This window comes from Microcebus murinus, chromosome 1 (genome assembly GCF_040939455.1).
Source record: "Microcebus murinus isolate Inina chromosome 1, M.murinus_Inina_mat1.0, whole genome shotgun sequence".
NCBI lineage: Eukaryota > Metazoa > Chordata > Mammalia > Primates > Cheirogaleidae > Microcebus > Microcebus murinus.
Window position 1 is genome coordinate 153,952,332 of NC_134104.1, and position 13,934 is coordinate 153,966,265.

Consider the following 13,934-nt stretch of genomic DNA (forward strand, 5'->3'; position numbering starts at 1 on the left):
GGCTGGTCTCGAACTCCTGAGCTCAAGCAATCCTCCCACTTTGGCCTCCCAGAGTGCTACGATTACAGGTGGGAGCCACCACACCTGGTCTAGTTTCCTTCTCTTTAAACTATATTTTCTTCAAACTAAGTTTCCTATGGATCTAATTCAACAAAATGAAAAATGTGGTCTCCCTATAGAAAAGAAGTTTATATTTCATGGACCTATTAATATGAAAAGTTTTCTATTCCAAATTCTGAGATAGAGGGCATTTAATTATCACTGAACAGCCCACTCTGGTTTTAGTTAATGGAACAGATAACTTTGTAGAAAAAAATGATGCCTCGGAGAATCGCTGCTGTGGGTTAGGCTGGACACAGCAGTTTACAGGGGAAGCCATCACCACGGAGCCTCACAGAGGGACCCTGTCTTAGTTCAGGCTGCTAGACAAAGTACCAGGCTTATAGACAACAGAAACTTATTTCTCACAGTTCTGGATTCCAGAAGTCCAAGGTCAGGGTGCCAGCGTGGTCAGGTTCTGATGAGGGCCTTCTCCCCTCAGGTTGCAGACTGCCAACTTCCTGTGCCTCGCAGGACAGGAGGAGGGTGAGGGAGCTCTCTGGGGTCTCTTTTATAAGGGCACTATTCCTACCATGAGGACTCTGTCTTTAAGACTTAATTACCTCCCAAAGGCCCCACCTTAGAATTTCAACATAAGTTTTTGGAGGACGCAAACTTATTCAGTCCATAATACTTTCTATAGAAAATGGTGGAATGAGTTGTCAGGTTTGGGGAGATTCCCAACCGTGGGAAAGTGACGGCAGGACACTGACCGTAGAGCCATCTCAGACAAGGCCTGCTCCCTTAGCAGAGACCTCTGCGGAGAAGTCTGTCTCTGCAGACAGAGACCTTAGCAGAGACTGAAGTCTGTCAGAAGTCTGTCTCCCTTAGCAGAGACCTCTGTGGAGAAGTTAACAGCACAAAGGCAGAAACCCAGAGGCTGTACCGCGCTGAGAGAGGGGTCCTGCTGACCAGATTCAATGTCCCAAGGTAGACACACAAACGTGGCAAGCAGATTTCCTCCTCTGATAATTTGGATCCAGCCCCAGGGAAGAGGCCAAAGTGGAGGCCAGGCCCGGGGTCTACACACCTGTAGCTTGTTTCTATCAGAGCCAGATGGGCTGTGGGTGGAAATCCTTACAAGTGCTGCAGACTTTGGCCAAGCCTTTAAATTCAGAGCAACCTGGAGAAGAGAAGGGGTTGGATGTGGGCTCCGGCCATGTAAAATGGAGACTCAATTGCCTGACCTGCCAGTTGCACGGATCTTCTCCTTCCTGGACCCGTTCAGCTTGCTGCAGGTTTCCCAAGTGAACAAGGTAAAAGCTCCCCACCCTCCGCTGCTCTGTCTGAATTTCCCACACCCTCTGCCTTGTCAGTTCTTGCACAACGCCCCTGCCACCCTCCCCCCAGCCATGGGATCTTGGCCAGGCAGCATCTGGCCAGACCCACACAGCCTTCCTTCATTCCTTAAGTTTACCTTGTTCAGACCCACCCATGGAGCTCTGCTATACCAGTGTCCCTGAGGCTCAGTCACTTCTCTTGAGCAGTTTGAGCACCAATTTGCAAAACAGCAGGGGTGGATGGTTGAGCAGCTGGGAGTTCACATTGTTCACCCCAAGGGGCTTGTAGTCTGTTAAACACAAAGGACCAGCTGACAAACAGAAGTTGTGCTGACTGAACAGTCCTTTTTTTTTTTTTTTTTTGAGACAGAGTCTCACTCTGTTGCCCAGGCTAGAGTGAGTGCCATGGCGTCAGCCTAGCTCACAGCAACCTCAAACTCCTGGGCTCAAGCAATCCTACTGCCTCAGCCTCCAGAGTGGATGGGACTACAGGCATGCGCCACCATGCCCGGCTAATTTTCTTTTTTGTATATATGTTTTTAGTTTGTCAATTAATTTCTATTTTTAGTAGAGACAGGGTCTCGCTCAGGCTGGTTTCGAACTCCTGACCTCGAGCAATCCGCCCGCCTCAGCCTCCCAGAGTGCTAGGATTACAGGCGTGAGCCACCTCGCTGGGCCTGCACGGTCCTTGAGGCTCCCATTTCAAGCCCTAGGAAATCAGCACTTCTTCCTCTGAGCTCTGGTTGGCATGTGGAGTGCCTGTGTTAGCAGCCATAGTCTCTGCTGCTACCATCTCTGTCTCCCCAGCTTTGATAGCCGGATCCTGATGAACCCGTGTGGGCCCAGCTCCCAGAGCAAACGCTAGCAGGGGAGGAGCCCACATTTGGGTGCTGATAGCCTGCTCATCTCTTCCTTTCTCTCCTCCGTAGTGTTGGAATAGGATTGCAGGCAGTGACCACCTGTGGAGGTGAGTGGGGAAGGGGCAGCCGCGGCGGGGAGGGAGAGGCCACGTTAGCCTGCAGGTCACACCTGCGCTCTCCCCAGGCCTGTGCCGAGGGAGGCAAGCGGCAAGAGAGTGCGGGGTCCTGAGGGGTAGCAGTGGCTCTGAGGCGGGAGCTGAGGGCAGCCTGACGGGACTGTGACTGTCTACAGAACACTGTATCTGAAGAGATGGGGCGTGTGCAACCTCACGTCTGAGAAGCTGGGCACGCAGACGTGGAAGCAGTTGTTCCTCCACCAAACAAAGGCAGAGCGTCAGATGGCACTGGCACGACCAGATGACTTTATCTGCAGAGCAGTAACTGCGGACCTTGGTATGGGGCCGTGTGCCCTAGAGGAACACGATAAACTTGTCAGAAGGCCACCCGGTTTTATTTTTCTTGTATATAGCTCTGTGTTTTCATCCAGTGAAAAGGAATTAAAATGTAACAGGTCAGGGTTGCTGTGGCAGCCATGTGACTAGCCCTCCCCCAACTACTCCTTTCCTCTCATTTCCGGTGCTCTTTGCTGGATGAAGAAACCAGAGTGATCTTTTCACAACGTAAAATCAGGCCCTGTGTCTCCCTTTTCCCAAAGGCTTCTCATCCCTCCTAGAATAAAAATCTGAAAAAAAATTAGTGGGAAACTCTGAAATAACATAGGCTCTAATGCTCACTTTATTCCTGATAACTCTTAAAACTCAGAACAGTTCTCTGATAGATTTTTATATCTGCCTATGGAAACTGAGATTAAAGAGGAGAAACAAGTTGGCCGGTATCTCTCAAATGGCCAATCTGCAAAGGGAATCCATGTTTGGCTGACTTTGAAGCCCAATTTCCATCTTCCCGTGAGAGTACAGGAAAACTTAAAAGTATCTTTATTTGGTTTGGGTCATCCCTCAACTATCTAGTGGCCAAGTATTTTCTGTGTTTCCTTCTAGAAATCTTTGAAGAGGTGGCTTATCTCTCACGAAATGACTTCACAGTGGATGGACAAAAGAGGTCAATTGTTTGTGTTGTGTCTTCGAAGTGCATGTTTTATACCTTGGATGTGCAAGAGGTGAGCCCGGCCAGTGAGTAGCGAAAGTCATGCATACCCGCGTCCACCCTGCTGCACATGCAAAACAGAAATGCTAAAAGACAGTGATACTCAGAAGTAGTAACAGAAACAAAGTTTCAAAGCAGATTTTCTAGGTTGTAATTTGTAACCTTTTCATTTAGATCACAGACATAGAGAATTCACTTTTTAATATGTTTCTATATATGTACTTGTACCAGGACTTACTTTCTACCAGTAAGATGAAGTGACCTTGTGAAACAATCTTTTGGCTATATGCCTCCTTATCACCATCTTTTTGTCAATGCTTGGCATTTATTATATGAGCTTTTTCAGAAAGTGGTCTCTAACTCAAATGACCTCCAAGAAGCACAGAGGTCTTATAGGGACAAGTAGCATAAGAAGCACTGAAATAGGGATTTGGAAGATCCCAAAGTGGGTCCCAAATTATTGTATTTTCTTGGATTTTTTTTCCTCCCTGTAAAAAAAAAAAAAAAAAAAAATTGGATGACTCTGACTCAGGGTCTTTTGAAGTATGATAAATACTATTTTATGAATATATGGGGTGGCAGGGAAATGACTTAAAAATCTAGAAGGGGGCCAGGTGCAGTGACTCACACTTGTAATCCCAGCACTATGGAAGAACAAAGTGGGAGGATCACTTGAGGTCAGGAGTTCCAGACCAGCCTGGGCAACATAGCAAGACCCTGTTTCTACAAAAAAAAATTTTCTTTAATTAGCTGGGCGTGGTGGCATGCACCTATAGTCCCAGCTATCTGGGAGGCTGAGGTGGGAGGATCACTTGAGCCCAGGAGTTCGAGGTTGTAGTAAGCTATGATCATGCCACTGCTCTCCAGCCTGGGTGACAGATTGAGACACTGTCTCAAAAAGAAAAAAAAAAATCTAGAAGGGTATCTTTTGAATAATTTTCCTCTAGGAGAAATTGAATGTATGTGAGGACATTCAAGCAGCCCAATGAAGAGGTCCACCTGGCAAAGAATTCAGATCTTCTGCCAACAGCCAATACCAACCTGCAGTCATGTGAGTGAACCATCTTAGAAGCGGATCCTCTAGCCCTAGTTGAGCCTTAGCTGATGTCTTGCTACGACCTCATCAGACCCTACACCAGAATCACCCAGTTAATCCACCATTGAATTTTTGGCCCACAGAAACTGTGTGAGATAACGTGTTTATTGCTTTAAGTTGCTAAGTAACTTGTTATGCAATAAGAGATAACTAGTATAGTTTTCATTACCTGGAAGTCGGGCACTGCCATAACAAAAACATAAAATGTTAAAGAAGGCTTGAAAGCAGGCAATGGAAAGTCGGAAAAACTCTAAGGAGAGTGTTGGGCCTTGGAGAGACTGTTGGCAAAAATCGAATTCTCTGCCATCAGGACTTAAAGGAAAGGGTAAAAAATGTTATTGAGGCTGGGTGCGGTGGCTCACACCTGTAATCCTAGCACTCTGGGAGGCTGAGGCAGGAAGATCGCTCAAGGTCAGAAGTTCAAAACCAGCCTGAGCAAGAGTGAGACCCCGTCTCTACTGAAAATAGAAATAAATTAATTGGCCAACTAAAAATATATAGAAAAAATTAGCCGGGCATGATGGCGCATGCCTGTAGTCCCAGCTACTCGGGAGGCTGAGGCAGGAAGATTGCTTGAGCCCAGGAGTTTGAGGTTGCTGTGAGCTAGGCTGATGCCATGGCACTCTAGCCCGGGCAACAGAGTGAGACTGTCTCAAAAATATATATATTATTGGACACTGGAAGAAAAGGGACCCTTGTTATATGGCAGCAAAAGTTTAACAACACTGTGATCCATGGTGAGGTGAAAATTTAGGAATGTATTTAATGAATTGAGTAATCTTACTAAGGAGATTTCCAGGCAGCATTCTCAATGTGGTTGCTTCTTGCTGCTTATAGTAAAACACAAGAGGAGAGAGAGAAGATAAAGACTACTAAATTAAAGTGAAGTAGAAATTGCTAGCTTTGAAAATACCCAGATAGGAAATTATGCTGAAATTAAAAAAAAAAATAGATTACAAGAAAAGATCTATCCAGAGAGTGCCAGTAAATTATAAAGATGAGGCCAAAGGGGTGGCTGCAAAATTCTTTGTCAGACTTTAGAAAGATCTAAGGAGGTGCCTCAGAGAACTGTTCAGTTAAGCAATAGGGCTTCTAAAAAGCTTAAGGCATTATCCTCAGCACCCCCAGCACAAGCCCAAGATATAAAAGGATTTATTACAAAGACTTGTGTGGCTTGTGTCTAGGGTGTAAGCTCCAATAAGATTCTTAAGAGATCCACAAAGTTTTTAAGAGAATTACATTGTCAGAAACACTGCCAGCTTGGGCTTAAAGGGGCTGAAACATTACAAAAGGAAAAAAAATCTTTGGATCCCCAAACTTTTACAGATAGGAAGCAGGCTACAAAAGCTACTTGGCTGCAAAATTGGGCCACCATATATGGAAAGGGAAGGATGACTCAGAAGACGGAACTAAGAACCTAGAAAGTAGAGCCAAGAGTCATGAAGAATCTTTCTCAGGCCTTAAATCCTAATAAAAAAACTGTCATTGTTCTGTACTGGATTTCAAAATTTCTGTGTAGTGGGGATTCACTGGTGCTTCTCTTCCCCACTTCCCCCGTTTTTCTATTTTTGCCTTCCCCCCCCCCCAGATGGTTCTCATTATGTTGCTCAGGCTGATCTCAAAGTCCTGGCCTCAAGCAATCCTTCCACCTCAGCCTCCTGAATAACTAGGATTACAGGTATATGCCTCTGCACCCAGCCCCAATTTTCACCTATTTTGAATGACAGTGGTTATGTTATCCTATGCCTACCCTTGTACTTTGGGGGTATAGGAAGAAGATAATATGTATATTTAGTTCAAAGATTTTCCTATCAAGATGAACTGAATCTAAAGAGATTCATGTACACCTGGTCCTAATTAAACAATGAGATCCTAGACTTTGCAATGATGCTATAATGGTATGAGACATTTGGGGCATTGGGAGATGGTGAGTGTTTTTTCATATAGGAGGAAAGTGAATAATTAGGGCCTACAGGGTAGACTGTGGCAGCCAATCTCTAAGATGACCCCAATTTCCTTAGCCCATAGAAGTCATGATCTTGGGTAGCCACTGCCCAGCCACGATGTTATAGGGACACTCAAGCAGGCCTCCAGAGAGAGCTGTGTGGTGAGATACTGAGGATTCCTGGCAGTTGACTACACTGACTTACCAGCCATATGAGTGAGCCATCTTGAAACTCAAACTTGACTTTAACCTCAAGAGACCTCAGACCCAGAATTATTCTGTCAACCTGCACCTGAATTTCTGACCAACACAAACTTTGAAATTAAGCTTGTTTTAAGCCACTAAATCTTGAGAGCATTTTCTGCATGGCAATAGATATCACTACACAGGAAACCTGTTATAGTGTTAGGAATCAAAGTAGTAATTACATTTGAGAGGGATGGAGGGGTTATTTTATTTTTCTGAGACAGAGTCTCACTCTGTTGCTCAGGCTAGAGTGCTGTGGCATCAGCCTAGCTCACAGCAACCTCAAACTTCTGGGCTTAAGTGATCCTCCTGCCTCAGCCTCCTAAGTAGCTGGGACTATGGGCACATGCCACCACGCCCAGCTAATTTTTTCTATTTTTAGTAGAGACCAGGTCTCACTCTTGCTCAGGCTGGTCTCAAACTCCTGACCTCAAGTGATCCTCCCACCTTGGCCTCCCAGAGTGCTAGGGTTACAGGCCTGAGCTACCACTCCTGGCTTGGAGGGATTATTAAATTGAATAAGTGCAAAGGGGATTTGGGGAGGGCTTAGAAGTAGTACATTGGTATTCACTTATATTAATAAAAATTTATTAAACTTTACATTTATGTTTTTACTCTTTATTATATACTTCACATTTTTCTCAAGAAGGCTGAAGAAAAGTCTAGAAAGGAAACTATTCTGTCTTGTTTGCAATGTACAAAGTTGATGATGGAATAACAATTTGCATTATAGGTAATACCTTTTGAGCTCCTACTGTGTCCTAGGCAGAATTCTAAGTATGTTTCATGTGTTGTGAAATGTAATAACAGCCCCATACGAAGCCAAGAAGCCATGGGAGTAAGTGCCTTGCTGAATGTTGCATGGTTCGTAAGAGGCAGGACTGATTCGAGCCCAAGAAGTCTGATCATTCTTTATGCCTGTCATGTAGTGAGTTCCTGTCTTTGAGTATATTGCACAGTTCCTGTTTTCATGTTCACTGACTGCAAATAATTGAAACGTTTAGAATTTTCATATCCTTTTCCCAGAAGCAAGAAATGGATCTGATTTTGAAGAGGCTTCCAAATGTACATGGGCAGAAAGAAAGCACAGTAGGTACGAAGAGCTCCTTGGACACAGTGTTACTCTCGTTCTCCAGGGCGTCGTGCTGTGGTCGAGCCCAGCCCAGCGGTCCAGAATCGAGTATCTGGCAACAATCCCTCAGATGAATCTCGCAATCACTCTGGATACCAAGGGGACTATCAAAGTGTGGAATTGTCAGGACAGGGAGGCTCTGGCTGTGTTTGCCATGCCGCGGGCCTGTTCTTCCATGGAAGCTTTTCTTTCAAAGGATGGGCCATTCCTAATGGTAAGTGAGCCCTGAATCTGGAAGGGGCCCACAAATTAAAATGTCTGCTGCCTTGACAGGTGTCAAGTTCCCATTACTGTCACATCCCAATCTGTCATCTTGGAGTTGATCCTTCCACATACCCTGAGAGTCAGTCACAATATTCCAAGGGATATTGCCATACAAACTTCCATACCGTCTTGGCCTTTGACCTAACTCAAGTATATTTCCTCAGCCATTCTTTCTTTTTTTTTTTTTTTTTTTTTTTTTGAGACCGTCTCACTCTGTTGCCTGGCTAGAGTGCCGTGGCGTCAGCCTAGCTCACAGCAACCTCAAACTCCTGGGCTCAAGCAATCCTGCTGCCTCAGCCTCCCGAGTAGCTGGGACTACAGGCATGCGCCACCATGCCCAGCTAAGTTTTTCTATATATTTTTAGTTGGCCAATTAATTTCTTTCTATTTTTAGTAGAGACGGGGTCTCTGTTTTGCTCAGGCTGGTTTTGAACTCTTGACCTTGAGTGATCCTCCCACCTCAGCCTCCCAGAGTGCTAGGATTACAGATGTGAGCCACCACGCCCAGCCTCCTCAGCCATTCTTTAAAAAAAGAAAAAAGAAGCAGAAAACTTCCTGAATTATATCATATATATCTCTTCTTTCAAGTGTGTGTTGCTGTATAATCCATGAACTTGAACAGGGACAGTGGAAGGAGAGATGGGTTTGGGGAGACCTTGAGAAAAAGTATAGTGTTAATATGCTAATGAATAACTATCCTTGAGAAGAGTGCTTTGGGGCTTAGAAAATTTTATTCTATGGGATCATCCCAACAATGTGTGAGGCCGGCTGCCCAGAGGTTCTGATCTTCCTTACGTGGCCTATCTTGCAGCAGACAGTGCTGCCTCCTGTGTACTTTAGGATTTTACGTTTCTCTCTGTTGCTATGGCAAGGATGCTTTCGTTTCAGGTTGGCGATTCTGGAGGGGACATCTACGCGTTTGCATTGCCTGGGTTAAAGAATATTTCAAAAGTCAATGCATTTCAACATAGTGTTAATCTTCTACATTGCTCTCCTGACAAGAAATGGGTCTTTGCGTGTGGGATACATGAACACATCTTGCCAAAGGTAGGTGCGGCTCTGTGTGCCACAACTTCCAGATTCGGGGCTCAAGCATGAGGAAGGTCAGGTTAAAAAATATTTAGAGAAACTACAGAGGTCAGTGAGGACCAGGCATATACTGCTCCTTCCTCTCTAAGACCATATCACAAGGGGAATGCATCATACGGTCGGGAAACAATGTTCTGTCAAACGATCATACCCAGCTGCCACGGCAAATGTTTGTTAAAGAAAATTTGTTCAGGAAGCCTGAATCTGCAGAGATGAAAGAGGTTGAAAAGAGGTATCAAGAAATTGGGATCTTTGGTAACCTTGTACACTTTTGCTTTCCTTGCTTTCCTTTTATCTGCCTTGGCTGGAAAGCACAGAGAAGCCCACAAGTAAATAAATCCACATCAGCTCTGTCATTCTGAGGAAGTCTTTGGCCTCTGAGCAGGCCATCTGTAGCATGGCACCCATGGACTGGGCACCAAAGAGCAAGGAGTTAAGACAAGAGGTAGTAAAAGCAAAACAGCCCTTGACTAGTGCTCCAAAAGCATCAGCCTCAACTAGATCAGGCGTTCAATGTGGCAAGGTGGTTTCGTAACCTCTTGCCATTGCCGTGCTTCAGGGACTCCTTTCTACCTGTGAACGTGACGGAGTGGATAGACAGTTCCCTGTATGTTGAAGTGACGAGCAGCAATTGCTCAACCCCTCCTGAGATGCAAAATAGAGCTTTGGCCACAGGATGGGGCCTTTTTTTTTTTTTTTTTTTTTTGAGTCAGAGTCTCACTCTGTTGCCCGGCTAGAGTGCCATGGCGTCAGCCTAGCTCACAGCAACCTCAAACTCCTGGGCTCAAGCAATCCTCCTGCCTCAACCTCCCAAGTAGCTGGGACTACAAACATGTGCTACCATGCCCGCCCAATTTTTTCTATATATGTTTTTAGTTGGCCAATTTCTTTCTTTTTTTTTTTTTTTTTTTTTTTTTTTTGAGACAGATTCTCACTCTATTGCCTGGGCTAGAGTGCTGTGGCATCAGCCTAGCTCACAGCAACCTCAGACTCCTGGGCTCTAGTGATCCTTCTGCCTCAGCCTCCCGAGTAGCTGGGACTACAGGCATGTGCCGCCATGCCCGGCTAATTTTTTCTATATATTTTTAGTTGGCCAATTAATTTCTTCCTATTTTTAGTAGAGACGGGGGTCTCACTCGTGCTCAGGCTGGTCTGGAATTCCTGAGCTCAAGCGATCCTCCTGCCTCGGCCTCCCAGAGTGCTAGGATTACAGGCGTGAGCCACCGCGCCCGGCCAGGATGGGGATTATTTTTAAGGAGGTTTTTCTGGAGTCACTTCTGCACCAAGATGGCACAACTTCCCCGTTCACCTGATGACCAGTGTGACACCGTCTCCTCAGGTATTTCTCGCAGAGAGCTTACTGAAGCCGTCGGAGGACAGCGTCCCCCTGTCTCTGGAGCTCCCGTGCACGTCGTGCTGCAGCGCCTGCTGGACCCCAAGGGCGGAAAGCAGGATCACACTGATGTTCCAGAGAGGCGCTGACAAGGCGATGGGGTTCACCACCTTCGATCTAGCAACCAAGAGCACTGAGGGCCACACGGTCATCCGAGGTAGCCGAGGGCACGTCAGGCGCTTGCTCCTCTTCCTTATCACGTGCATTGGCGTTCAGCTGTGGATTCATGTCGGTGGGTCCGTCTGTGGAAAGGGAGCAGGGGATTTCTTTGGCTGGGGCTGAGGCCACGCGGGTGTGACACTAGCACCCACGCTGACCGCTGCTCTCCTGGGCGCACGTGCTGAGGTCTCCCTCAGGTGTCAGGGCCTGGATTCTAATGCCCCGTCCCACCACAGGCCTTCCCACGATGCCCGAGCTGCTATTTGTCGTCCACAGCCTTCTGTGCCTGCGACATGGCCCCCGCGATTGTGGTCAGACGTGCTGTCGGGCCACCGGACTACCCTGTTTTCCTCACAGGGCTGAAGTCCCATGGGAGTAGGGAGTATGTTTTTCCATTCAGTGTAAGGATGTTGTTCTGACGAAATGATTCCATGTTTACCTGCGTGTGTGTGTGTGTGTGTGTGTGTGCACGTATGTGTTTTGTGTGAAAACAGCGCATCAGGTCGCAAATTTCCAGCTGGCAGTTGGCGTGAGGAGTCCTCTGCAGATGGCAGCCGCGGCTGAAGGCCTGATCGTCTGCACGAGTGGGCTGTACCTGTTCCTCTTCACCATCGACGGCCTCCAGCTGCAACAGCTGCAGCACCACCAGACGCTCATCGTCAACCTGTGGGTGGTGCGTATGACCCTTCGCCTCCCACTGCTTTCCATCTGACTCTGACTTTGTGGCCACTCACTCAGGGTGTCCTTTGAAGGATTCGCTCCATGTCCTCACTGCATCCATGGACGACTCTTTGCACATGTACATGTGGGAGGAGAAAGGCGGCTGTCCCTACCTCAAGAGCTGCTATCACCTGGGACGCGGGCAGTATTGTGAGCCGTGGCCGATGCGGTAAGCTCTGCTTTGTGGCCTAAACTCTCCCTGAAGATTTGTAAGTTCCACATTTGAGATAAAGGGCGAGTAGGTTTTTATCCCACGATTCTGATTGAGGATAGATAGGAATAAACTTATGCCTGGAAAGAGAATTGCTAGTTCTTGGAAGTCACAGAACTTGCAATAGATGTCCAAAGACTTTCCAAAGTGGCTGTCAATTTATACTCCCACAAGCAGTGTATGGAAGACTATATCCTATCTTTACTTGAAGGTCTGTACTTTTTTTTTTTTTTTTTGAGACAGAGTCTCGCTTTGTTGCCCAGGCTAGAGTGAGTGCCGTGGCGTCAGCCTAGCTCACAGCAACCTCAAACTCCTGGCTCAAGCAATCCTCCTGCCTCAGCCTCCCGAGTAGCTGGGACTACAGGCATTCGCCACCATGCCCGGCTAATTTTTTGTATATATTAGTTGGCCAATTAATTTCTTTCTATTTATAGTAGAGACGGGGTCTCGCTCTTGCTCAGGCTGGTTTCGAACTCCTGACCTTGAGCAATCCGCCCGCCTCGGCCTCCCAGAGAGCTAGGATTACAGGCGTGAGCCACCGCGCCCGGCCGAAGGTCTGTACTTTTTCTGAGTTCATTCATCATCTGGGTTGCTTCTTTACTGAGCTGCCTTTATCTCAAAATTGCTAATTTTCCCTCTGGTTTGCTTGCCTTTAAATTATTTTCCTTGAGATTTTACATAGCATACATAGAAGTCTTTGTCTTTTATATACTTTACAAATATTTTCTTTCAGACTATTTGTCATTGTAATGTTTATAGCGCGTTTTTTGCAATATCTAACAAAATACATATACCCTTTGAATTGCCAATGCCACTAAAAGGAATTTACTCTGAAGGTAATCCAATGATTAAAAATACATTGGCCATTTATTACAGTGTCATTTGTGACTGCTAAATGCTGGAAACTACTTAACCACCCAAACAACCACCCAAATTACTATAGTAATTGAAATGGAGTATCGTGCAGCTGTCAATGTTTTATAGAGGTGCAATTTCTATGTTAAGATGAGTTATTTCTGGTGTTTTTGAGGCAAAAATGTTACAATTAAATAGATGCAATTATGTTTAGCATACTTTCATGTTTTTTGTTGCATGTATCGTATCTAATCTTAGCCTACACCAATCATAAATACTCATTTCCTTTCGATAATTTCTAATACTGCCCCATCATGTCAGGTGTCCGGTACTGTATAACTTTGTATCTTTTATCTATCTGAATTTTTTTACAAGGCAGAGAAATTTTTATTTTTCCCAAATACAATTCTGTTGTTCAACACCGTTTGTTTTGGTAAAAATGTAAAATTCTATAATCAGAAGCACAATAAAACCGTGGAACATCACTCCCAAAGTTTCCTCATGCCCCATTGCAGCCCATCCCACCTCCAGCACCGGGCAACCATCGATCTGCTTCTGGACATATAAATAAGTGTATATATTTTTTAAATTTTATGTAAATGGGCCGTGCGTGGTGGCTCACACCTGTAATCCTAGCACTCTGGGAGGCTGAGGTGGGCAGATTGCTCAAGGTCAGGAGTTGGAAACCAGCCTGTACAAGGGTAAGATCCCATCTCTGCTAAAAATAGAAAGAAATTAATTGGCCAACTAAAAATACATAGAAAAAATTAGCTGGGCATGGTGGCACATGCCTGTAGTGCCAGCTACTTGGCAGGCTGAGGCAGGAGGATTGCTTGAGCCCAAGAGTTTGAGGTTGCTGTGAGCTAAGCCGACATCACAGCACTCTAGCCTGGGCAACAGAGTGAGACTGTCCTTTCCCCATTGTGTATTCTTGACTCCTTTGTCAAAAATGGACTCTAAAGGTGTAGGTTTATTTCTGGGCTCACTCTTCTGTTCCATTGGTCAATGTACCTGCTTTTATGCCAATACCATGCTGTTTTGATTACTATAGTTTTATAATATATTTTGAAACCAAATAGTGTGATGCCTCCAGCTTAGCTTTTCTTTCTCAAGATTGGTTTAACTTGCCAGGTGTGGTGGCTCACACCTGTAATCCTAGCAGTCTGGGAGGCCGAGGCGGGCAGATTGCTGGAGGTCAGGAGTTCGAAACCAGCCTGAGCGAGACCCTGTCTCTACTAAAAATAGAAAGAAATTAATTGACCAACTAAAAATATATATAGAAAAAATTAGCCGGGCATGGTGGCACATGCCTGTAGTCCCAGCTACTTGGGAGGCTGAGGCAGTAGGATCGCCTGAGCCCAGGAGATTGAGATTGCTGTGAGTGAGGCTGATGCCATGGCACTCACTCTAGCCTGGACAAC

General features: G+C 45.8%; 1 protein-coding gene across 1 annotated transcript; it reads left to right on the top strand.

Annotated features, from left to right (window-relative positions):
- Nucleotides 1-85: 85 nt before the first annotated feature.
- Nucleotides 86-11,620, top strand: FBXW12 (F-box and WD repeat domain containing 12). Its single transcript, XM_020280273.2, has 9 exons — nt 86-1,355; nt 2,309-2,346; nt 2,532-2,692; nt 3,298-3,416; nt 7,827-8,036; nt 8,975-9,133; nt 10,515-10,725; nt 11,222-11,400; nt 11,480-11,620. Exons 1-9 carry the CDS (start codon nt 1,020-1,022, stop codon nt 11,618-11,620), a joined length of 1,554 nt encoding a protein of 517 aa, XP_020135862.2. The 5' UTR covers nt 86-1,019.
- Nucleotides 11,621-13,934: the final 2,314 nt, after the last annotated feature.